The sequence below is a fragment of the Apteryx mantelli genome, chromosome 4, assembly GCF_036417845.1.
Source record: "Apteryx mantelli isolate bAptMan1 chromosome 4, bAptMan1.hap1, whole genome shotgun sequence".
Taxonomy (NCBI): Eukaryota; Metazoa; Chordata; class Aves; order Apterygiformes; family Apterygidae; genus Apteryx; species Apteryx mantelli.
The window spans coordinates 49,732,030-49,755,560 of NC_089981.1; the positions used below are offsets into that span (position 1 = coordinate 49,732,030).

General features: G+C 41.9%; 1 protein-coding gene across 1 annotated transcript in view; it reads left to right on the forward strand.

Annotated features, from left to right (window-relative positions):
• DPF3 (double PHD fingers 3) overlaps window positions 1–11,435 on the forward strand; it is a 172,867-nt gene extending 161,432 nt beyond the window's left edge. Inside the window, exons 12-14 of the mRNA XM_067295673.1 lie at window positions 8,790–8,902; window positions 10,250–10,331; window positions 11,365–11,435. Of these exons, the coding sequence (XP_067151774.1) occupies window positions 8,790–8,902; window positions 10,250–10,331; window positions 11,365–11,435 (266 nt within the window). The remainder of the gene's footprint in view (window positions 1–8,789; window positions 8,903–10,249; window positions 10,332–11,364) is intronic.
• The last annotated feature ends 12,096 nt before the right edge of the window (window positions 11,436–23,531 follow it).

A 23,531-nucleotide genomic window follows, 5' to 3' on the forward strand; every position in this document is an offset into this window, starting at 1 on the left:
TGGGGGGCTTTAATGAAAGTTTTCACGTAGTGCTCTAGTGGAAGGCTATTCAGACTGTTGTTTCTCTAGCATTTAAATACTACCCCACTCCTCTGATTATAACTGGAAATTTTGGCTCTCCTGGGGGCTGGGGGGTGGAAGCTATGTTCTAAGTGGGCTGCCAGGGAAGTGGATTTAATGCACTGGGAAGAGCTGGCTTCACCAAGTTAAAAAGCAAAACAAAACCCAATCCTCCATTCCTATTTTTAGTGTTTATGACCAAGTATTTTTGCTTGGTTGCTCATTTTGAAAGGGTTTAGTGAGCCTGCCAGTTGATTGAAAGCTCTGTGGTGTGTGAGCTGGCCTGGCTGGGGAGTCTGCAGTGCATAGCGACAAGGTCGGAGCTGCGTTGGAGCTTTTTTCCACTGCAGTTTGTTGAAGGGTAACGAAAATGTCTCCCAGGCACAGGGGATGTTGGCTTTCCAGGTTGTGGTGATACATCTTGTCCAGATAAGCAGCCTTCCTCCCACTCCCACATTTTCATCTCCATCTACTTTTCCCCTACTTCACTTTACAAGCAAATGCAATATTGCAAGGGATATATTGCTAGGGATATTTTACACAGCTGACCCTCCATTAGGTGTACCTGCTGGATGGCATTAGCATTCATTGCCAGTCTTCCTGAGCAGTTTGTGCTTTATAAATGGGTTTATTCTTGTTATTAGAAGCTATGTCCCTGGCATATGGAATCTGTGCAGTGCCTGAAGGCAGGTTTCCTTCCTGTTGGTATTGGTAAGCAGCCCAAGTGCCCCTTGGCAATTAGCAGATCATTACCCATAATGCTGCATGCATAGAGATGCAGCCTGGTGGGTTTTTTGGAGGTCACTCTGACCTAATTCACCCCCAGGAATTGTACAGTGTTGGCGTGACTTACCAGTGCATTAACAAGCTGGTGCTTCAGTATGAGGTTATTTGAGTGCTTCCACATTATTTTTCTTAGGCAAGAAATAGCCATTTTGTCCAGCAGCCAACAGCGTCTAAGAGGGGCCAGTGTGGGAAAGGAGGCAGCAGAGTGTTTGTTGGTTTTGCGATGGGACATCCTGGGCATGCAGTATTTCCACTGGCTTTAAGGTTGGGGGTCCATTTCTGATCCCCTCAGTTGCAAAGGCTCAGAGCCCAGTTTGCTGTTGTTACTTGTGCATTTTCACGTCTCTGCAGTGAATTGAGCAGGATATGTCGGGTGTGGGCCTGCTTCCCGCTGCTCCGTGTCACTGTAGGCGTTGCAATTCAGAAGGGTAGCTTTTTCAGTCAAAGCAGGGTACAAAGCAGTAGAGGATTGGATCCATCTATATGTGACTGCTTTTGGGTCTCATCACAGTTAAATCATACACTGGTGGAGTTGGGTGTGTAGATGTGCATGTTCCATTGTCTGCCTCTCTTTTTATGCCTTTTATAGAGGTGGTGAAGCTAGAGAAGCAAGTCTGGTGTGCTGTGCCTCTTGCTTGAGTTCTGCCTCCCAGAGCTGCCCCCCAATTATTTGTCACAGTCCCAACCTCTGGACTGCTTGAAATAGAGGTCCAGGTTTCAGCCCTTTGAGATGGTTTGGATGGACTTTGGCAGGCTTGCTCGGCCAGAGGGATTTACACAGAGCAGCTAGCACCCAGGGAGGGCACATCCTCCCTCTCGTGAACCTGCACCCAGAGCCAAGGGCATCACCAGCATGCACTATCCTCCGCGCCTCCAGGCCTGTCACCAAGGCTGTTTGAGCAGCTCCAGCTGCAGACTAGGACAGCCTCGAGCTGACCCATCCCCTGAGATGTTAGAGCTCAAGGCTTTAATGAGTCTAAACAATAAGTAATTCTTCCTTTCCCCATGTAATGTCAGAACCTCTCGTCCATGTTACTTAGCTGTGAGATCCAGGCAGCAGATGCTTGGTTTTCCCCCAGTGACGGGGGCAGAGCCTGCTCCTTGGTTTCGTGGCCCTGAGCCACCACAGCTTTAGAGGCTTAGAAAAGGTGATTCCCTTGCATATGCTACCAACAGAATGGTGTGGGGTAATACACTGTTTTGATTAACAAACCGTTAGGATGGCCTGAATAACTTGCTCACAGCTCCTCTGTGTGCTCTGGAGGTCACCCCAGAATGCCATCCAGGTGCTCCCTGCCGTGCTGTGCCGGCAGAACTAGTCTGTCTTGTCTGCATCTATTCTCTCTGCGTGTACGTGCATCCGTATTTACACAGGTCCTTGATTTTGTTTATACACACGTATATCCTTTGAGCCAAATTTTGTTCTCAATGCACTCTTTGCAGTCAAGGTTCTTTGTCCCAGTTAATGTTCTCCAAGCTTAAAAACATTTTAGAGGAAATTATGCAGTGTTGTATAGTCAAAGCTGGAGAGCAAGTTGAGCAGGCTAGCTGGTGGACTGCCTTTCCTATGGCAAAGAAATATTCCAGCAAGTGAGGGGCATTTCAGTAGGATCTGCATTCCCACCATGCCCTTTGGAAGTCAGATGTCTACAGCAACAACAGGGCTAACACAGGAGAGCTAGCTTGAAGTACCACGTTCAATAAGCAACCATTTCATAACTTCCTCAAGATCTTCAGTGTAATTGCCTTTTGAACACAGGTCTATTCTGCTTTCAGTTCCTATTGACTCCAATTATGTCTGCCTAACTGATATTGGGATTGAACCAATGTTTTGCGCAGGGGTTTTATTTGTCTCTTGGGTGAGCTGTTAAAGTGGGTTCTTGTCTACTGGTGCCGAATATTCGAGCAATTGTCTGTAATTTACGTGCCTTTCTTCACTGGAACTGGCAGTACTTGGAAGCAAACTACCATCCCTTGAGTGCAGCTGGCTGCAGCTCCCGAGTGCCAGCGCCGCAGAATGCCCCGGCACTTTTTTGTGTGCTTGTTTTAAGCTCTGTCCACACTGGCCAGAAAGAATATAGGGCCAGAAAACAAAATAATGGGAACTATAAGCTCTGCTACAGCTGAATGGTTTCAGAGCTCCATCAATTATTAAAGGAGTTAATTCTTCCACAATTACTGGCATATTGCAGCATATTAGATTAGAGGAAAGTTGGTCTCTCACCAAGTCAGTGTGACCAATCTATTAACCAAGGCCCCTGAGTCCTTTCAGACTCATGTCTTTAGCAGAGTTAGCAGCACTGGAACACAATACTATTGGACATTGGGAGAAATAGCCAGGTTTTCTCCTTTCCATCAGGAAATAGAAATTCACATTGATAATACTTCCTCTTCTCTCATTCTTTCTAATACTAATAAAATATGGCCGAACCCAATGTTGCCTATGAGTGAGACTTCCTTTTTAGTTCGTTAGTTTGTTTATTTAAAAAGCTGAATTCAGGAGGGGTCTGTTCTGAAGAGGATGAGACAAGGACTCTTCATTTGTAGTTCCTGACACTGACCCCTGTGGTGGCCTCAGGGAAATCAGTTAAGTTTTTCCTAAATGACATGCTACTGCTTCCCTAAATCACAGAGGTGCCGTGGCAGTTGGTGCCTTGGATTCTCACCCTACGAATACTTTTGAAGACTCCTGTTTGTGAATACTCCCGTTTGAGAAGGCAGGCATATGTCCCTAAATCACAACACCTTGACACTGTGAGATGGGAAGAGCCAGGCAAATGCTAAGAACTCAGTATTTTCAGCCCTTAGAGTTGTTTGGTCTTTTCCTTGGTGTTCCAGCTCCTGGAGTCCTGGGCTTCTAGCAGAACTTAGCCTTTTGTTTTGTTTTGTTTTGTTTTGTTTGTTTTTTTCAGGGCACTTCCTAATCTTTCTGTTTCATCAGGAACTTTTCAAAGTGGAACCCTAAAAGGCTCAAGAATTAAAAGGCAAATAAAAAGTGACCTAAATGTATTTTTAAAAATCTAGTGATTTAAAAACTTGGCTCATAGTTTTTGAATGTGTGGGACTGGCTATACTACAGTGACTCTGGTGAACTGCATTTTTAGATGGACAAATGAGGCAGAATATTTATATCATAACCATAAAATGATGTCCCTTATTAGAATTACAATTTACTTTTTCCTTCTTTGTTACAAATAATGGTAATAATTTTGTTTAATGATGACATCAGTCATAGAAATGCTTATTCAGTCTTAGAAAGAGGAAAGTCTGACTTTGCAGTTTCTTTGCATGTAAAACTACTTTTTTTGGATGGAGTTCCTGTGACATTGGCCATTATATCTGTAATATGTATTTGTAGTTGTTTAAAGACCTGAGTAGTTATGGAATGAATTCTGACATGAGACAGTCAGGAGCCCTGTGGGGTTTCATTATGCTATTGATTAAAAAACCCACCACATTGAAGATAAAGGAAAGAACTGAAAAATACAACACTGTCGTCTGACAGAGACACTGAGCACTGGATATATGTGCCTTGAGAAAGTGGGTGAATATTCCTTTTAGTCTGTATAAATAATTTTACATTTGCTTGGAAAAGGAGTCTTTGCTTATTTTTTTCTCAATATAATCTCTGCTTTTGTTTGAAAAAGGTTATTGATTGAATTGTTAACTTAAATAGTCTGTGGCGGTGTGACAGAGCACATGGCTGCAATCAATCTTGCAGTGCAGAATCCATTATTGAAGAAGCACTAATGAGCCGTTCTAAGGCCTTCACTGGTCACAAAATGCCTGGGTGCAGCAGATTGCTCCTGCCCTTTAATGGCATTTTTGGTCTTTAGTGCTACACAGCCAGTGTAAGCAGCAGAGATTTTTAGCTTTTTTTTAAGGATATTTATGTTAAAATTTTCCTTACTGACAGCCTGCAATTGCACTGAGTGCAGAAGTCTAGAAGCGGTCATTGAAATGATTCCCCCCTCCACTCCTCAGATCAGATGTGTAGTGGACACAGTGTAAAATTAAAGCCAGTGGCATGTGAAACGTGGATGTCACTATAAAATACAGTCTCAGTCGCAGGGTTCAGATCCAGACTTGAGTTTTGACAAAGATGGGGGAACGTTCAGGGCTGATCTATATTTTAAAATGTTGGTTTAAGACAAAGGGACGAGCTGTTGGAAACCTTCTCAGTGAGAGTTTTATTGTCTGTATTTTTTATAGCTATTGTGGCATAGCAGAAGTTTAGGTAGAGAGTAGTTATGGTAGATTAGAAACTGTCGATGTTAACATATCACCTTCTTCTTCAACAGAACTGCTCCCTGGGTGTATTTTAGAGTTCTGGCTATTGACTCCAGTGACACCATAAATATGTGCTACTTCTTACTCCTGCTAGATCTGCAGAGCTGATACAGACATGTGAGAGTGATCTAGAGTTTGCCAGGGCTAAGGCACCACCTGAATAATTAGTTGAGTTCCAGCTGCAGACCCTTTACTGCACTCCTTAACTATAGTAAATGCAGTTTATCACAAGATTGGAGAAGTGAGATGATTTCCTGTTCTTGACCATGTAACTGATGAAACTAAGCAAGAAAGTCTTTCCAGTTCTCTGGCTCATGTGCTACAACAGAATCTGTATCTTGAACCACATTCTGGACTGCTCTTTGTGTAGAGCAAAAATATTTATAAGGTGAACTACTTTTTTTTTTTTAAATGATTTTGAATCTACCAACAGTGGCTTGCTGAATGCAGCTGTAGGGCTTTCTCTGTGGGATATTCTGCCACAAAGGCAATAGCAAGAAATCCTTTGATCTGGAGCAGGGATGGTGTTCAGTAACACAGCTCCAGCAAGTTTTGGTCCAGTGAATTTTCTTGTAGGTCATGAAGAACACTGGGTTTTGAGCCAAAGTGGCAGGAAAACAGAGAGATCATGATGAAAGAGAGCAGGGAGGGCAGAAGAAAGGATTTTCATTTTTGGAGCATGAGCATCTACTGACATGCTTGCAGTATGCTACAGTGCCTCATCGTGCTGCTGGCATAAGTAAAAATAGTCTTTCCAACTACATTAGATTGGGGTCATGATACCACAAGGGAGGTTGTTTAATGTGAAGGAGGGTCTGACTTGGAGACTAAAGAAAGACATATCCACGAGGCATTCGTTTTTCTTTAGACGTGTAATAAGCCCTGAGCTAACAGAGTACTCTGTGGCTATGCAGACATGACTGTGGGCATTTGTTGGCCTCCTTCACAGTCACAACATTTGGAGAGAGAGAGCCTGATAGAGTGAATAAATTGCTATTTTCTGCAAAAGATTTTAGCATTTCTGCTAAAAAGAAGTCACAGTGACCCTCCACTATTGTTATTTTCCAAGAGATCCTCAACCCACATCAGCCCATTTCTTTTAGGCTTGTGGTGGGCATAGTTCTTGAAAAGATCTCTAAAATATGGGATGGTTCACTTCAAGGATGGGGCAGTATCAATATGAGATGCAGTGCAGAAAACAAAGGGTGCAAAGGTATTTTTGAGGGAAGCGAGAAACTGGACAGTCAAGACTGATAACTGGAAGAGAGTGGGACTGACATGATAAGGGACAGAGATAAAGCAGTGAACAAAATCCTGAGCTTACTGTGGTTCAAGAAAGAGAGATTCTCTAGGTGGAGACTCTGCAGGGAGCAGTGTGTGTGTGCAAGCAAATGAGTATGTGCCTATGGGTATGCATTTAGCCTTGATTTATTTTTGTAAGTTTGATTCCATTCTTTCTGTTTCTTTTCAAATGTGACTGAAGCTATTTAACTCTCCGATTAACTCACGTCCCTGTATGAGTTGTTTTCTTTGATATATTCCAGTACTACACAACCTTTTTGGAAGCTGAGTTGTGGCTGTTGGGATGAATTCTTCCCTGATGTGCAGTGTGGCACATTTGTGCTATTTACTAGTGTTTGGAATGAGGTTTTGTGTTTGCTGTAAATCAGCCCTGGAGAATCATTTCAGTGTCATGTCAGGTTTTGCCAGTTTGGTAGTATCAGAAAATATATGAGGTCCTCTCAGCAAGAAAAGGTCGCACTTCACAAGATCTCCTGGACAGTCGAGATTTAAAGGTCCCCAGAACTTTAGTTTGAGTTTGGTCCACTGTAAATCTCAGTAAAACCTGACTCTCATTTTGTGCTGACATTTCAAGGGCTCCAAAAACTAGTGATCTTCTTAGTTAATCTGAGCTTATCAATACTGTCAAAATATTTCTTTATTCAAAGGCTTATGAGATTGGTATTAACAGTGTCATTGATCCCTCCTTCCTTAAATGTCTCCTTTATTTTCTATTCAATTCCCTTAATAACTTATGTACACACATTCCTTTGTTGGATGGGTTTAGTTTTCATGTCACTACCATGCGAATGTAACTGGAGAATCAAAATCCTTATTACGCTCTTTGGTGACAGCATGGGCACATAAAGGAAAAATATTTCTTACAGTATTATTGCGTTACCCTGCACTTCTCAGCAACTGCTTGCTTCACTAACTAGAAAATGTAGAAGCTTCTATATATTGTAGAGTGGTGATGGGACAGTATAGCACAGCAAAATAGTGCTGACAGGTGTGGTAATGAAGAGGGCACAGCTCTGCCCACACCTACTGTAGCCATGCCTTTTCTTCTTGCTAGAGAAACAGCTTTTTGTTCCCTACTCCAGCCTCCCTAAAAAGGTACTTATACCAGGGGAGGTAGAAAAGATTTTTTTTTTTTCTTGTCTAAGAACAAGAAGTCTGCTAGAGGTGGAAAAACCTGGGCATTTAATGGTGTAAGTTTCTAGAACGAGAATTCAGTAGCGTGGGATGTGTGTACCTGTATTTGAGGTATGCACAGAGGTGAGCAATTGTGTATCCCTGTCCCCTTCTAGACTCTGCACACTATGAATGCTGATGTGTGTCAGAGAGGAGTGCTAAATACAGGGCTTTCCAAGAAGGAAAGCAGGAGCTTACTGCAGGTGACTTAAAGACTGCCTCAGCCTGATATGGGTGATTTGGGAGTACAGTACTTTATTTCAGCGATATATTTTTCTTGTTTTGTTTTGCAGAAGGAACACTGATCCTACCTTTGGTCTGTTTGTTTGTTTGTATTTTCCCCTCCAGAAAGCCCATTGCTGACCCTGCTACTGTGATACCGCTGTTTTGCAAAGCTGGAGTCGACATGCATGTAGGGGCGGGAGTTGTAACTCTGGCAATTTGTCCTTCCCAATTAGATGTGACTGCTCTGCTAGCTTTCCCTTCTTTATTCCTTTCATTTAGTTTGTTATGGGAGTTGGCGTGGGATTTTTTTCCTTTTGGTTTCTTGTTTTGATCCTGGAAGGTTAGCTGTGCAATTTGGTTTCTTCTGTGCCAACCAACTTTAGTGGCAGAGCTCTTAAAAAAAGTAAAAGCAATATTTCTCCATCCTGTATTGCCTCTTCTCTGTATGCTACTGCTTCCTTTTAAGCAAAGTTTACAGAATTGCTCCACCCATTTGAACACAAGGAAGGGAAGCTCTGAAGTGGAGAATTACCTCATTTCAGCCAGGTCTTTCAGTTAGGTTGAATCAAAGGCAATTGAAACTGTAGTCCAATTTCTATTAAAATGGATGGGCTCTCTCTGAAATTGGGTTTGTGTCTGATTTCACCCTTCTCTTTTTTTCCTTAAAAAAAAAAAAAAAGAAAAAGAAAAACCAACACCCAAACCAAACCATTTTTAAGAGCTCTGAATAAAACTGCTTTGCTAATGGGGGAATGGGTGGGGATGACTCTGATTTTCTCTTGTGCCCGGCAGCGAAAAGGTTAATGCCTGCTTTTCTCTTTGGTATCTGTTAGTTGCAGCCCATGTTGTGATCAGTCCATGTCCATGTGCGTTCTGTTCCCAAACTTAATGCCAGTTAATTAGCAATAACTAAATGATCCTTAACAATGACAGTTGTTTCCAATCTTCCTCAGGACACCCGACCTGCCTGCAGTTCACCACAAACATGACTGAGGCTGTCAAAACCTATCAATGGCAGTGCATTGAGTGCAAATCCTGCAGCCTTTGTGGGACCTCTGAGAACGATGTGAGTTTATTTACCTTTTCATACAAACAAATATCAGTGCAAGCTGCTGTCATGCCTGCCCTTGAGAAGCACTGGCAATGGCACAGGTCAGTGTCTTATTGCTGCTTCCATACATTTCCTAGGAAGAGCCACTTCTGAGAATGGAGCTGTACTCCTCCTTAGTGACCCAGTCAGCTGCTGGTCTTTGCTGAATTTACTATAGGTATCATATAGAGCCACTTAAGATGACAATGCTTGTGGTTTGGATGCTTGCTCAACAGAAACTAGTTGGAGGCCATAAACTCATGTTGCAGGAAGCAGCAGAAGGGTAATATTTTCAATATTGTAAACAGGAGTAGATTTGAATGGGTGATTAGCCCACAGATGGCAGGTATGTCTCTTCTGTCCCTGATTTTACTTAGTTCCTTGGCATGATTTTTAAGATTAATTATAAGACTTGGGAATTATGACAACACTTGAATTGGGAGGACTAAGCCTCTCTCTCATCACCTATTCGAGTGACTTCCAAGCTGTGATCCAGAGCCTGCAGCTGAACAATATCCTCTTTCTGCTCTTTTCAGTTAAAATCTGATGATAAGGGTGTTTGATAGTCTGTGAGAAACTTTGAGAATTGACAGTGGCTAAAGAAGTTTAGAGATGATTAGTTTATCTGCATTCCCTATAGCATAATAAATTTGAAGCCCAATTTTTTGTTTTGCTTTATCATTAAATGAGAAGAACTGAAAGTAGGGAACTGTTCTGCTAGGAACAGGGGATGCTTTCAGAGCATTTTTTTTTTTCCCCCTGAGTGTATGAAAGAGATGCAGACCGCATGGTGGGGACCAGTCATTTCCATCTATTTCACAGAGTGCTCCCTACTCAGCTGAGTTTTAGAAAGTTGGCTAAGTCTAGGCTTTTGCTGAGAAAGGGCTCCCTCGAATGAGGGAAACCCAGAGTGTGGTCATATTGGAGCCTAGCGAAGTGGGGATGCTGGTTCTGCTCTCTCAGTACAGCATATCACCTGTCTAGCAGCTTGCGCTCCTGTATCAAGAAGCCACCTTGGAGAGGAAGTCCTCCAGCTCTGGAAGAGATTTTCCCATTAGAAACTAAACTGTCCTTGTGATAAAGAGGGCTCTCTGTGGCCTGTCGGAAGTATGATGGTTGATTCTGGATGCACAGATGTGATCTGTGTAGCCTTTTCTGTTCCCAGTAACCCCTTTGTTGCAGATCTGTGCTCATAACTGAGCACTACTGGTAACCATGCTTATGTTTTCACCTTGCCAAAAGACTAATTTACATCATTTTCTCTCTCTCTTCCTCCCTCTCTCTTCTCCTTTCCCCACTGTCTCCCCAATGACCCTGCATCAGGACCAGCTGCTCTTCTGTGATGACTGTGACCGTGGCTATCACATGTATTGCTTGAATCCACCAGTCTTTGAGCCCCCAGAAGGTAAAGTATGTTGAAGTCTGCTTTGAAAATCACAATAAAAGTCCTTGTGGGGAAGGGAAGAATTTCAGAAAGGTGGCTTGGGCCAAGCAGGATTAACGAAGCAGCAGCAAAGCAGAGGCAGGTAGCAATGGAAGGAAATAAAATGTGTAGATATAGATGTCTACCACTATCCAAGATGTCCTATGCAATCTTGCCTGGCCTCTCCCTCCTCTTCAAGAACATGGCCCTTTTGAAGGTCATGGGTACCTTATGATGTCCCAGATGGTGTTTGACACCTCAGTTTAGGCAACTGAATTGAGCTCCTATGAACTGTGACTTCTGACTTCCTAAGAGTCAGATCAAAGTCCCAGACAGTCTCAGCAATAGCTGAGAGACTGTTGTCAGGCGACTGGATTAAGAGAAATAATGTTCATTGTTCTCTGGCCTATCTGTACCTGGGAAGGGTAAGAGTTGTATAGTCTGTGTTATGTTTGGTACAGAGTTGTATTCCCCTCAGGGGATTCCCTTTGAAAATACTACTACTGTGTGTTGTTTGCCCCTTGGTTTTGGAGCAGAGGAACTGGTGCCTTACAATTGTTGGTTCTCTGACTGAAATCTGCAAAGAGCAGTAGAAATAAAGGAGGAGACACCTGAGTGGGAATGACTGCAGTTTACATGAGGGGTGAGACAGGAATGATTACAAATCAATCATGCATGCAGGAGCTAAATGTTTTTAACTTTGATAAAGAGGAAACTAAATTAGGAGGGGAAAATTCTGAAATGGAACTAATGGTTGGCTGAGGTTTCTGTTTAACTAGGAAATGATGTATTAAAAGTGTCAAAATACAAAACACCTAGTGGCGATGCACATCCCAGCTGTGTTGTGACTTGTGTAGAGAGCCTATGAACACAGCATCAGGGGAACAGAGCCTGCCTCAGAAACAGACTGGCAATTCCAGTGTGAGGAATATTTGATATCCTACTCAAGCACAAGCAAACTCTTGAGTATTTGGATTTGATTTTGTATATACAAGAAGGATTTCTTCATTCACAGGGAGCTGGAGTTGTCATTTGTGCCGGGAGCTGCTCCGAGAGAGAGCGTCAGCTTTTGGCTTCCAGGCCTGAGGAGCTGCAGCAATCAAGAAGCACTTTGCTCCTGGTGTTGTTGTACAAGCACACAATTCCCATCCGGAACAGAGAGACACAACCCACATCAAAACGAATGGACACTCAAATAGATGAAGAGGTATCTATGGCGTTCACTGTCAGAGAGTAGCTGTCGCTCATGCAGTACCTCCTGGGCTCTACTAGAAGAATCGTGTACTTTCCTGATGCTCCAGATGAAATCTCTTCACTGCTCTGCATGGTCACTGCTTACCGTTACAGGCTCACATGCATTACAGAAGGGGGAGGGTTGTTATATCGGCACGGAGAAGTCAATTCTGTGTGGCCTTGTGCTTTCTGTCTAGTCTTCTTTTTTAAGAAGAAATAGTAACATATCTTCCAAGCAATTATTTGGTGAGTGGTTTGGCTGGGAGCAGTAGCAGTTGTTAGTCTTCACAGGCTTGATTGGAAATCTCTTTACTGCAACTACTCTGTCTTCATAGAGGGGCTTTGAGACTTGCATTAGTTCAATACTTCCCGGGTCATGAACAACACATTGTCACTGAGGAAAATCATGGATCAAAAAAATTTTGGGTGGCACTTTCTCCCCTGGATCAAATTCCTTGTTTTTGCAGATTTTTAGAAATCTGGTTTTAGTGTCTCTGAAGGAAGAATAGTAGCCATTATGTACACATGCAGATGCTTAGAAAGTTCTACCATGTTTAGTATTTCAGGATATCCAGCTTGCTGTCCTACTGTAGTTCAATTCAGACTCATCATTTTATTTTTGTTAAAAAAGTTGCAAATGGCTATGGATGTGTAAATAAATGATTTCCTGTTTAGCTCGTAAAACTGAACAAAAGAAAAACGTTTTAATCTGAATATAGACAGTAAAAGTGTGAGTTTTCTGAACAATCTAAAATAAGCTGAAAAAGGAACAACATTGATTTAGGGTCAAATGAAGCACTTCTGATTAATTTTTTTCAGATTTCTGGAATTGCAAGTTGAATTTTTTATTTCAGAAATTGCCTAATCAGGACTTCCAGTATGTCCAAAGTCTTACCATTTTTTATTTTGTATGCTCAGAGTAGTTATCAAGATCTAGTTGAATTCGCAAATAGTTTTGCCCCCAATAGTTTTGCCTGCAACAATGTTTTTTGGCAAACATACATGAAAATTTGCTAAAAAACCTTCCCCAGCTCTAAAGAAGGGAACAATTTGCTGAACCTAATATGAAAAGAAAGATTTTAGTAATTATTTTAAAATTTAAATAGAAATAGCGGTACTTTGTTTAAACAAACTTCTACTGTATAGCACATGCAAACCAAAAGGCATTTCGCTAGTGGCTCACAGCCAGGATGGAGACTTGATGAATGTTGTTCCACTCTTCAAGCCATGTGAAATGGAGAAACATTAAGCAAGAGCATCAAATGAAAAAATATTTTTACCATTGAGACCCTTTCAACAATTTAAGGAGGACAGTGAGGACATTAAAAAAAATCATACTGAGTATATCTTTAAGATTAAGAACATGCCACTCCCTGAAATAGGCCCAGAATTATCATTTTTTGAGGTGTTATGTATATTATTTTTTATGCGTAGATTTAAATGGGATTATAATATAAATTTATGATGGTCTCAAGCAGTGTGTGACTCAGGTTGCTTGTACAAGTAGGTAAGGACACTGAAGATTATATTTGGGATATTTATATTAATCAAAACATTTTTGCAAAGTTACATGTCCCTGAACACTTGAAAGGACATTGTGAACGTGACTTAATTTTTTCTCCTTCTCCTGCTAATTACACTTAGCTAGAATGAACTGTACTGACCTAATGCACTTTTCCTCATTATTTAGCTGGTTTCTTCACCTTTTGCATTTTGTTCAGCTTGCACACTGAAGGTAGCCATGTCAGCTTTTGGATTCTCCCACGTACCATCACAGTGTGTTCTCAGACTGCAGCACAAGTATTTTAACCTGTTAGAAAAAGGCTTTACGAAGGTTTAGAAACTATTTATCCTAGCTGTATTGGACCAAATCTCCCTTAGCACAGCTGCACTGGCTACCTGTGAAATTTATTCAGTACCTTAGGCTTTCTGCATGACACCTCCCAGGCTGACCAAGAGTACCAAGAAATCTCAGTGTCAGGCACTGGGAGGGTGAAACGGGAGCCCGCAGTCTGCTGCAGACCTGGGTTAGGTGCTGTGTGCCTGGAAAGGGAATGTTTTGGCAAAAAGAAACAGTAACTGAGAAGTGAAGGTACTGAAGGAAAATGTGGTGGTGCCGGTGGTAGGAGCAGCAGAAGCGGGTTAGTGCAAAGGCTAGCGTTCAGCTAACAAGACGGTTGGGCTTAGCAAGTTCCATCGTAGAAATAAATAGCCATCACCTTCAAATTTGCTGGTACTTGCACTGGCTTTGGGAGAGCAATAGGAGTGCTTGAGACAAATAATGACGAAAATGCATATTGTTTCAGTTTGTGTATTAGGGAGAAAGCAGTGACTAATCACCTCCTAAGTCTCTACTAGCCCTTTGCAGGCTTTTGGTGGGACTGGCGGGTATATTAATTCAGTGCTCTCTATCCCTGTGACTAAGACATTGCTAAATGAGCTCTATTCTGCATGAACACCTGCTTCCCTATTTTGTGGTTTTGATCCATATTGCTGACTATTTTCTCCTCCCACAACCATTCTGCAGTGAACAGTATCTTTCAGGTTAGGAAATGCTCCTTAATGGCATTGCCGAAGTTTCATCGCTAATGAGGTGTGACGGAAGAATAGATTGCCAGATCTTCAAAGGCAAAATACTGTTTGCCTTATGAGTTTAATAGGATACTTATTTGTGATGGTTCAGTTGCATTTCATTCTCTTCAGCTTTGTGCTGTGTTGCTGTGTGGCCAGGCAGCTTCAGGTGACTTTTAGCAGCAGATAAGGTCCCAGTTCTCTCATGCCAAGAACATCCTCCAGCTACAACCTCCCTTCTTTACAGGCTGAGTCTTAGATAAGGGGCTGGAATGTTCCTCTCAGTGACATTTTTAGTATGAATTTGGGGCTGTATGTCTTGATGCACTTTGGAAATATTAACTGATCCACCAAACAAACAGTGCTGCACCCATTTTACTGGGCTATTGAAAAGTTATGGCACAGTCACGGGAGTGAGGAAGAGGAGATTAGAAACTTTGAGAACAGATTCCTTGTCGTCTGGGTACACCCTTGGGGAATCTCCTTTCTGCATAACCATGGGTGTGAATGACTACATATGCTATTAAGCAAATCCTGAAACAGCATATAACTCTGACCTGGTGTGGGCAGCACACATTTGAGAACTCTGACTTTATATGCTTCTCTTTCTTTCTATGGCAGGACATAGTATTTTGCACTTTCCTTGAGTGTCTCTTGCTCAAAGCTTGACATAGGACATGGAGTGCTTCATGGGAGTATTGTTTCTGTCAGCCTTTAAAAAGGAAGTTGATATATTAAAAAGTAAATGTTTGTCATACGGTGGGCAGTGAAAAAAGGGGGAAGTTTTTACTGAGAGTTAGCAAAGTCAAGTGGGTAGTGAAAGTTGTTAGACAAAGACATCTTAGGTTTCCATTTAATCCAGCAACCTGAATTGAGATAGAACTGAAAGTGTTGTGCCTTCCCCACTGCTCTGGGGACATGTTGATGTTGTGGGGGTTTTTTTTGTTTGTTTGTTTGTTTTGGCTTGTTTGTTTTTTTTAGCAGTGATGTACTTAGTAAAGCGTGTCTCTCTACCTGCTCTTCTCCGTGGTGGAATTCACACTCCATGTGCGAGCTTGTTGGCAGCCCTTTGAGGTGATGAAACACTGACATATTTCAGAAGTCATCTGTGTAGGCAAGGCAAGCAATATTTTAACAGAAATCAGAGCAAACTACCAAGGGAGATGGTAGATTCTTCATCCCCTGAAGTCTTCAAATCAAGAATGGGCAGCTTCCCAGAAGAAGTATTTCTGTTAAACATAATTTTAGTTAAACACAGGAATGTCTGACAGAAAAAGACTTACATTATACAGGAAGTTACACTAGATGATGTAATTGTTCTTCCTGTCCTTATTATGAAAACAGATGTTAACCAGTTGAGGAGATGTATTTAAATACAGGCTGTATCTGAATAATGGCCTTAAGCATGTTTGTGAAATCCTTCTCATTTTTAACCCATTTTGGATAACCTAAAAAAGGTCAGTTATAGAAATTCACCTCTACTGCATCAGTAGAGGTGCATTATCTCCTTTGTGCCCATGATGGCAGCTATATTGGTGTTAGCTATCTCAGTTTTTTTCCAGAGAATAAACAATTCAGACTACACTGAATGAAACCATGGTTTGGATCTGGCTTTTCCTCCATAGTATTTCTGTGCTGTATTGTCCTCTTTTCTGCCTCGTAGTGGGAAGACTGGCTAGGGAGAGGAGTTGCTGCAGAGCTGCAGTGTCAGCCTTGGAAACCAGAGGGGTAGTGAAATGGTCACAGAAAGGGAATACATCCAAACTGTATCGTTGAGGTAGGTGTGCCCATTTTACTGTCACAAACAGAACTTTCCCTTTAGCTCTGAAGAGCTAATACCTTTAATGACCTTGATACAGCTCCCATTCTGCCTCCAACCAGTACTTTCAAAAACTTTACTTTTGAGAACCCAGGCTGAATTTGCCGCATTTGGGTAAACATACCTTAGACTAGTTCTCAAGCTAGAAAAGCCACTGTTAAGTGTGTTCTTTTGAAGCAAGCATTACTCTAAATAACTTTTAAATTGTTATTTCTCACCTTTCTTTGAAAGGGTAAGTTCTGACTCAAATGAAGAATCTCCTGCACAGTACAGTATTATGGGGCTGTTGTACGTTCTTTACATCTATAGCATGTGTATTGACAGGGGTCATTTGGGAGGTGAGAAGTGGATGGGTGTAGAAGGGGATATTAATTAAGCTTGTCACTGACAGAGGGCTAGTGTGCATTGTGTGCAAGGAAATTCCAGGTAGAGCTGGGCATGGTTTTACTGCATGTAATAAATTTAATTCAAAAAAATGTGCTTTTAAGGGAACCACAATTATTCACAAATCCATGTTGAATCTGACAAATTATTTCACCCAAAAAAATTTTAGAAAAGTTGAAAATGTTTGTTTCAGTCCTTTTAAAGTGGAGCATTTCAGCATCGAATGAAAGAATTAAAGAGTCTGCAACTGAAATGAAACATATAATTTGGGGGGTCAAAGAGTCTTTCAAGTCTATCTGAAAAGAAATTTTCCAAATTTTCCAATTTAGTGCCAAAAGTTGATTATTCAACTCTAACATTGGGTGTCTGGTTAATTCAGTTCCAGTGTGTCAAGATCTTACATAATAGAAAATGTTACAGTATCTATCTAAAATGAAGAAGAACTGAAATTATCTCAAAAAGTTAGTAGCCATGGAGGAATAGGAATCATTTAGGATCATGTAAGTGCATTCAGTTAAAAGTAAAAGAAGATGAATAAAACAGAAAAATATATTCTTGAATGCTAAAAGCATTTTCTTATAGTGAGAGCTCTATAATTTATTAATCTTATTTGTCTGTCTGTTTGTCCATCTAATCAGTTGGCAGTCACAGCTGTTAATCTATAAAACTGTCTTTCAGAGCAGAAGTGGGAGATGCTTCATGTTTTCCAGATATAAAAAAACTGGACAAAGCAACAGAGAATATATTAGGAACAATTTGGCACCAGGCTGGGAGGACAGAAAGAGAAAAAGTGATGGAGAAGGAAATCACAAGAAGGATTGTCTAGTCAATTTTATCAGGGGAGACAAGTGGATGGTGCAGATAAAACACTCCCCTGAAACTTTAATAGTTAACCAGTTCTATAGTTTTGTGAAAACAGGTTCTGTGGAGAAGAGAAGGCAGACCGGACAGGTCTCACTATTTGGTGAGCTCCTCTTTTCTGTTTATTGCATCCATCTGTAGTTTCTCACCATAGACATTGGACATAGTGTTTGGGTGCAGGACCTTGCTTGGAGTATGAGTTTGTGCAGAGTGGGAAAGAGTGAGTCAGAACCTCAAGGATGCTCCTAAACTACAAGTAAACAATACATCTTTCCCGTTTCCAGTTCCCACCATTCCCTCTGTTGCCCTGACAATGTGTGCACCTTCTAGTCCTCTGGCAGACAGGCTTGGGCTTGAGTGGAGATAGGGGACAGAAGCAATGGCGAAAGGAGAGAAATGGAGTATATTAAAAAAGAGGGTCCTCTCCTCTAGTCAGTTCTGCCATTATTATGACCTAAGCAGCTCATACTTTTGTGTGATATATTAAGTGGCAAGACAAGCAAAGTATGTGTTAATTTTATTTACTGTAGCACAGCAAGCATGTGCTTTCATGTGGACACACATGTGCTCATGTGTAACCCATACGTAAGGGCTGTCACCAGCGTGAATCGCATAGACACCAGGGCAGGAGCTCCTGCCACAGCAGGGGCAGGGGCTGAAGGGTTTGTTGCTCTCCTGCCCATGCCCCCAGAACATGAGGTCTCTGTTGAAACAACCCACAGTGAGACAGGCAGAAATGTGCACATGTTAATTGCCATATGTAGGCAATTAATCACCACTGACCTGAGTGTGAGAAATTGTGTAGTAGAGCTAGTGATTCTGCCAGCCTGCTGGCTTACAAAGTCACATCTGCTCTGAGTTATTTGGAAGGTAGAAATTTCATTTTATGTAAGTCGAGTTATTAAATTTGGGTTTTATCTCTGTGTACAAGAGTGGTTGTGGCACCTCTATGGACAGGTATCCAAACTCTCTGTGCCTCAGTTCTGGCGAAAAGGGAGGCTGGCAATCTTAGCCATCTTGGTAAAGCACTTTGAGCCCTTGTCAGCTGCATGTAAGTGCTGAGTACCACCACTCACGACAGTACTGCAAACCCAGGTCAGAGCGGAGGAGGGAGAACAAGTTCTCCCATGCTGTTCTCTGCCCTGTTTGTTTCTGCCAGCTGCAGGCTTGAGACACTGCTCTGGGAGATGGGACTAGGTGACATGTCAGGAGCTGGATGCCAAAGGCCCAAGACCCTGCAGAGGAAATGAAAAGCTTTTGTTATTCCCTGTGTTTCCTTCTCTGGTCAAAGAGGGCAGGAGCTGGGACTGGCAGGCAGCCAAATCTGTTTTCAGTAGTGAAATAATTACTAATAGTGACCTCCAGGCCTGGCAGTAGCTAAATGACTTTTCAGGATGGGTACCAACCCCGGTCTGGTTTACATAAGATAAACTCAGTCTTGTCAGAGGGAAAGGAAGAGGAGGAGGGCTCTGTGGTCTGAAGGGAAGCGATTTATAACAGTAGTTTCCCAACCTGCTCCCCATCACCTTACTGTGGCAGTGCGTGCTCAGGCAGCCTCCTCTCTGTCAGCGTGGGTGCCACTGTTTAGGGCTAGATTGTGATATCCTTGCGTTGGCTGTGGAGCAGTTTTGATGAGATAGTCCTGGTGCTGTCCCAGCCCTGTCCCCCGAGTGTGGTGCCCACGGTGCCAGTTGGGGCGGCAGCATCCCTGGGGCATAGCCAAGGGCAAGAGTGACTGAAGCTGCCACGTGGTGTCTTCAACCCATGGAGGAGCATGTTCCCTCTGAAGCAGCTGATCTGGCAAGATGTGAGAGCGCAATTTGGCCATCCTGATGGCCAAGTTTTAGAGTCGGGTAGAGGGGAACTGCATTACCATCCTGTCTCTCCAGCTATATCGCTGGTGAGTTTGGCAAGACCCAACACCACTGTGCAGTGATGTGCTTAAGTGAGAGTGCGTGGGAAAGGTTACTAGTAACAATCACTTCTGGCGGGCAGGGGAGGGAGGATGTATGCTTTTAGGGTGTACCCCTTTATTTCATAATGTCGATGAGACTGCCAGGTGTTTTGCACCTGGAGAATCAAGCCACTAGCTTATTAATGTGCGTAATGTGTTTCTGCCAGGTTGGATGAAAATGTAAGGTATTGTTACAGTATTCGCCTGTGCATTTAAAATATACATTGTTACTATTATTTTGAAATAGGAAACCTACTATTTCCAGATTAACTTACCTGCCCGTGCATGCAAAAACTTAACAATAAAACACTTCATTCTGGAAAATTGCAGATTTTTCAAGTATTGATATTTCCTTTGAGACTTCTGCCTGTCCATTCACCAGTCTGGTTCAGTTCATTGTAACAAATTATAGGTTTCACCTCCCCAGTGGATTGGCAAATGTTCCCTCTCTCCCTACTTTTCAGAAGCCAAGGCGAGAGAAGTGCCGTTTTTATTCTTCTCCATATTTTAAGTGAGTGATAAAGAATGACAATTCCATTTCATGCTCATCTTTCCATGTCTTGAATGAATGAATTGGCTGGCTTGGAGAAAGTTCCTTTTTGTGGCACTTGTAGGGTCTTTGTTAGTATCTGTCTCACTTGTGCATGAGATAATAATCTGGAGTTTTGTCCCTTTGGAAAGAACTCTTCCTGCTCTTGCCATATAAGACTTTGAAACTGCTAATTTTCAGCAAGGAATCATGTTGTGCCTGGAGTCCTGAAAATCAAGATAAGGATTTTCCTTAAATTTCTCAAGATTTTAAATGAATGCGTGTCAAGAAGGCAGAAAAGCCCCTAAGCCCATGGACTGTGCTGGAACACATGGCTCTATTACCATCCCACACAGCGGCAGGTGCTACAATCTCAAGACTGCATTTTCATGTCCTCTCTGTGCTGCTGATGTGGACTTTGCCAGCAGCATTAAAAGAAAAGTAGCTGTTCAAAATCAAAGGAAGAGACGTGAATGTTATACCTAACATACTCTTCCTTCATAGCTCTCCTACGAGTGCTATGGAGGAGATTTGTCTTGTGCCCCTGCATCCTTATGGAAGGCAACAGCAAGTGTGTGAGGGCTTTCCAAGCGTTATCTCCTTTGAGCTTCATTGAGGATTGTCTTGTATTGTTACAACTCATTTTTTCTTCTCTTAAAATAATTTTTTGGATTTCAGAGAAAGCGCATGCCAAAGCCGATTTAAAGGGTCTAGAGCAGTTCAGAAAAAGAGAGAGGTCCAAACCAAACCATCAGCTCTCACCTCCCCCTAACTTAGAGATGTTCAACAAACCCTTGATCATTGCAGGGAATCAAATTCTCAAGCTGACTTAATCCCAGCACAGCATTAAGGTCACACAATAGTTCATATAGACTCTCCCATACTTGTAAAATGCTCTTCAAAAAATGCAGGGAGAAAAGTTTCCTCTGTACGCTGAGAGCATTTCATTATTTTGTGCTGCAGCAGAGAGCAACACCCCTTCTGTTTACTCTTTCTTACAGCATCATAGCCAGGTTCAGCAGTGATGGGGCAGGCCTGTAAAAAAATTTGTTTTGATGACTTGCAGATGCAATGAGAGGTTCAAGAGCATTCAAGTAAATGGTCACCTATGATAGACAGTCAAATCTCCTAAGAATCAGAAGGTTGTGTGTATACTAAATTATTACTTCACCTTTTCCTCATCTGCCGTTTCAGACTGTGCGTGCCATTGGTATGTACATGTTTTTTCTCTACAAATGGTTGTAAAGAAAAACACCAACAATTGAAATAGGGATTGGGGGAGGACTGAGTTAGAATCTTTGCTCTTGATCCTTTGTTTGATAATGAGACAAATTTTCCCAATTACCCAGAAGGGGGAAAAGAAGGAGAATAAATCTGTGACATCATAGTACATCTTTGAGATATAAACTGTGATGTCATCAGCTTTTAAATGCACTTTTAAAATGCTCAAGTAGTGATCCCAAAATAATGACATCCCCATTAATACATTGGTAGAGGCCATTACTGTGTGATGCTGTAGTATTTAATTTTAATTAGGAGACTGAAAGTTATATATATAAATATATATATATGTACCATATTAATGTTATTTACTGTAAATGTGGCTCACCTATCAGAAATAGGTCTAGAGTCCTATATGAGAGTTAATCACCTTGAAGGAGAAGAAGGAGCAGGTAGAAAACCTTATTTGGCTTGCCAAAGGTGTGTCAGCATTCTTAAAAAAAAAAAAAGGGGGGGGGGAGGGCGGGCAAAACTTTGCCCCTTACAACATAGCCGCAATCATATTTGGAGCATGATTTATGGACACATGGAAGAGTAAATGACAAATAGAGTAATAGAGCAAAAGACAGGCAAGATCCTCAGCTGCTCTAAATCAACATTCCTCCATTGACTTTAATGGGGCCAAGAGGCTGGCCTGGTATCTTAAAGAGACCTAGAACTAAATAGTCTTGGTCTTTAGTCTTCATTCAAAAATTTCCGTTTCTTAATAGTCAATCACACCCAGCATATATAAGAAAATAGACATTTTTATCCCTGATCAGTCTGATCTGTTTACTCTCAGTTCTAGTTCAGTCTGACTCTGACAATACCACTGTCATAGCTTCAAAGGAAAGTGAGAAATCTCAGCAGAAGATAACTGTGGAGTAATCGGCAGCTAGATAATATTTCTCCCCAACTCCAAGGAGTTTGGACTTGGTTGATCAGCTTTCAGTAGATTGCCTTTCATTTTCTGCAAATAACTCCTTATTGTTATATTAGGAAATAAAAGGAACAGAAGTGCATGATCTTCCTCTTTTTTATCAGATTTTATTTTGCCAACTCTAACCTCCCCTCTCTTACCCCTTTCTAAACTGTGCCAGTCTTTTTGATCTGTCTATCTCCTCAAATGGAAATCTTTTTCCAGCCCCTATCATTTTTAGCATCTGTCCCTGGAATCAGTCCTCTTCAATTCTATTTGTTTTGAGACAGGATGAAGTAAAAGTTTTCATGGCCAGGACATGGCATAGGTTTACCCAATGGTATTTGAATCTTCTAAGCATTATTTTTCTCCCAACTGTGCTTCCTGACACAGTGTTTGCTTTTTAGCCACCCCTGAATGGGGCCATAGTCACTGCTGGGGTATTTTTCATCCCTGGTTACAGCTCATCTAGAGCCAACCTGTTTTACAATCCATGAAACCGCACAGCTTCTCCCTGGGCATAGCTGCCAGCACACTCGCACTCATTTCCCTGGTGCTGCAGCTGGGGAAGTGGTCAAGCTGACGGCGTATGAGAACACATCCAGCACGGCTACTCCCTGGAAGCCAAAGTGTTGCTTAGTAACCCACTCATGGAAGTACCAGAAGCATTTTTCAATCTGTCATGTTGGCGAAAAACACTGACTTCTTGATTTAGAGACATTCTGCTGTGCTTAGCAGAGCTGTGCTCCATTACCTTGCATCCGTTGCTATCTGCAAGTGAGGAAATGTACCTCCCGTTTTATGGAGGGGTTGGGGAGAAACGCTGCATAGAAAGTATTTGCCCACGATTGCAAGTGAAGCCTTTAGCCATTTCTTCTGACTTCTAGTCCTCACTGTAACTTTCTTCCCATGGGAGAGCTTCCCTCCTTATGAAGGTGCACTCCAAGGTCCTATAGCAATTGACCAAACAGGACCCTGCAGCACCTTCATCTATTATGAGACACTACTGCAATAAAACATGGCTGTGTCATACAGAAAGTGGATGAGGTATTGCAATATTTATGTTGTAAGCCTCAGTGTCATGGACAATTGCTACAGAATAATGCACATCTTTTTTAATGCAGTGGAGTCATAGCAGCTTCACAAGAGCACACAGAACACAAACCATCAGGAATTACATGGTTTCCTCAGTTATGTTCAAATTATTGTGTTACTGAGAGTTAAATGAAAAACATCCTCCCATTTAAAAATAGACTATAAAGGCTTTTCAGTTATTTCCCTTTCTCTTTTAAAAATAATTCAATTAGGGAGCAAAACATCCAAGAACTGCATTCTGACTTAAGAGGCTTGCTCCTTTATCTGGCACTGGTTTATCTTTAAAAACAGCTCTAAAAAGTGTCTTGTGGGTTTTTATTTGTGGTACATCATTGATTTTGCTATCAAACCTTCTCAGTTTGGAGGTGGAAGGGTATTCTAAGCAAGGTCTAGTTTTGAGCCCCGGGGTCCAGCTGGGCCCTTCTCATCCCTTCCCACCATCAGACAGAGCAGAGCCATAGGCTGTGTTAGGCCACAGTATCACCCATTACCATGGCTTGCCTTTCGTTGTCCGATTGTGTCCCTGGAAGCCCTCTGCAAGAAACTGAAGGGTTTCA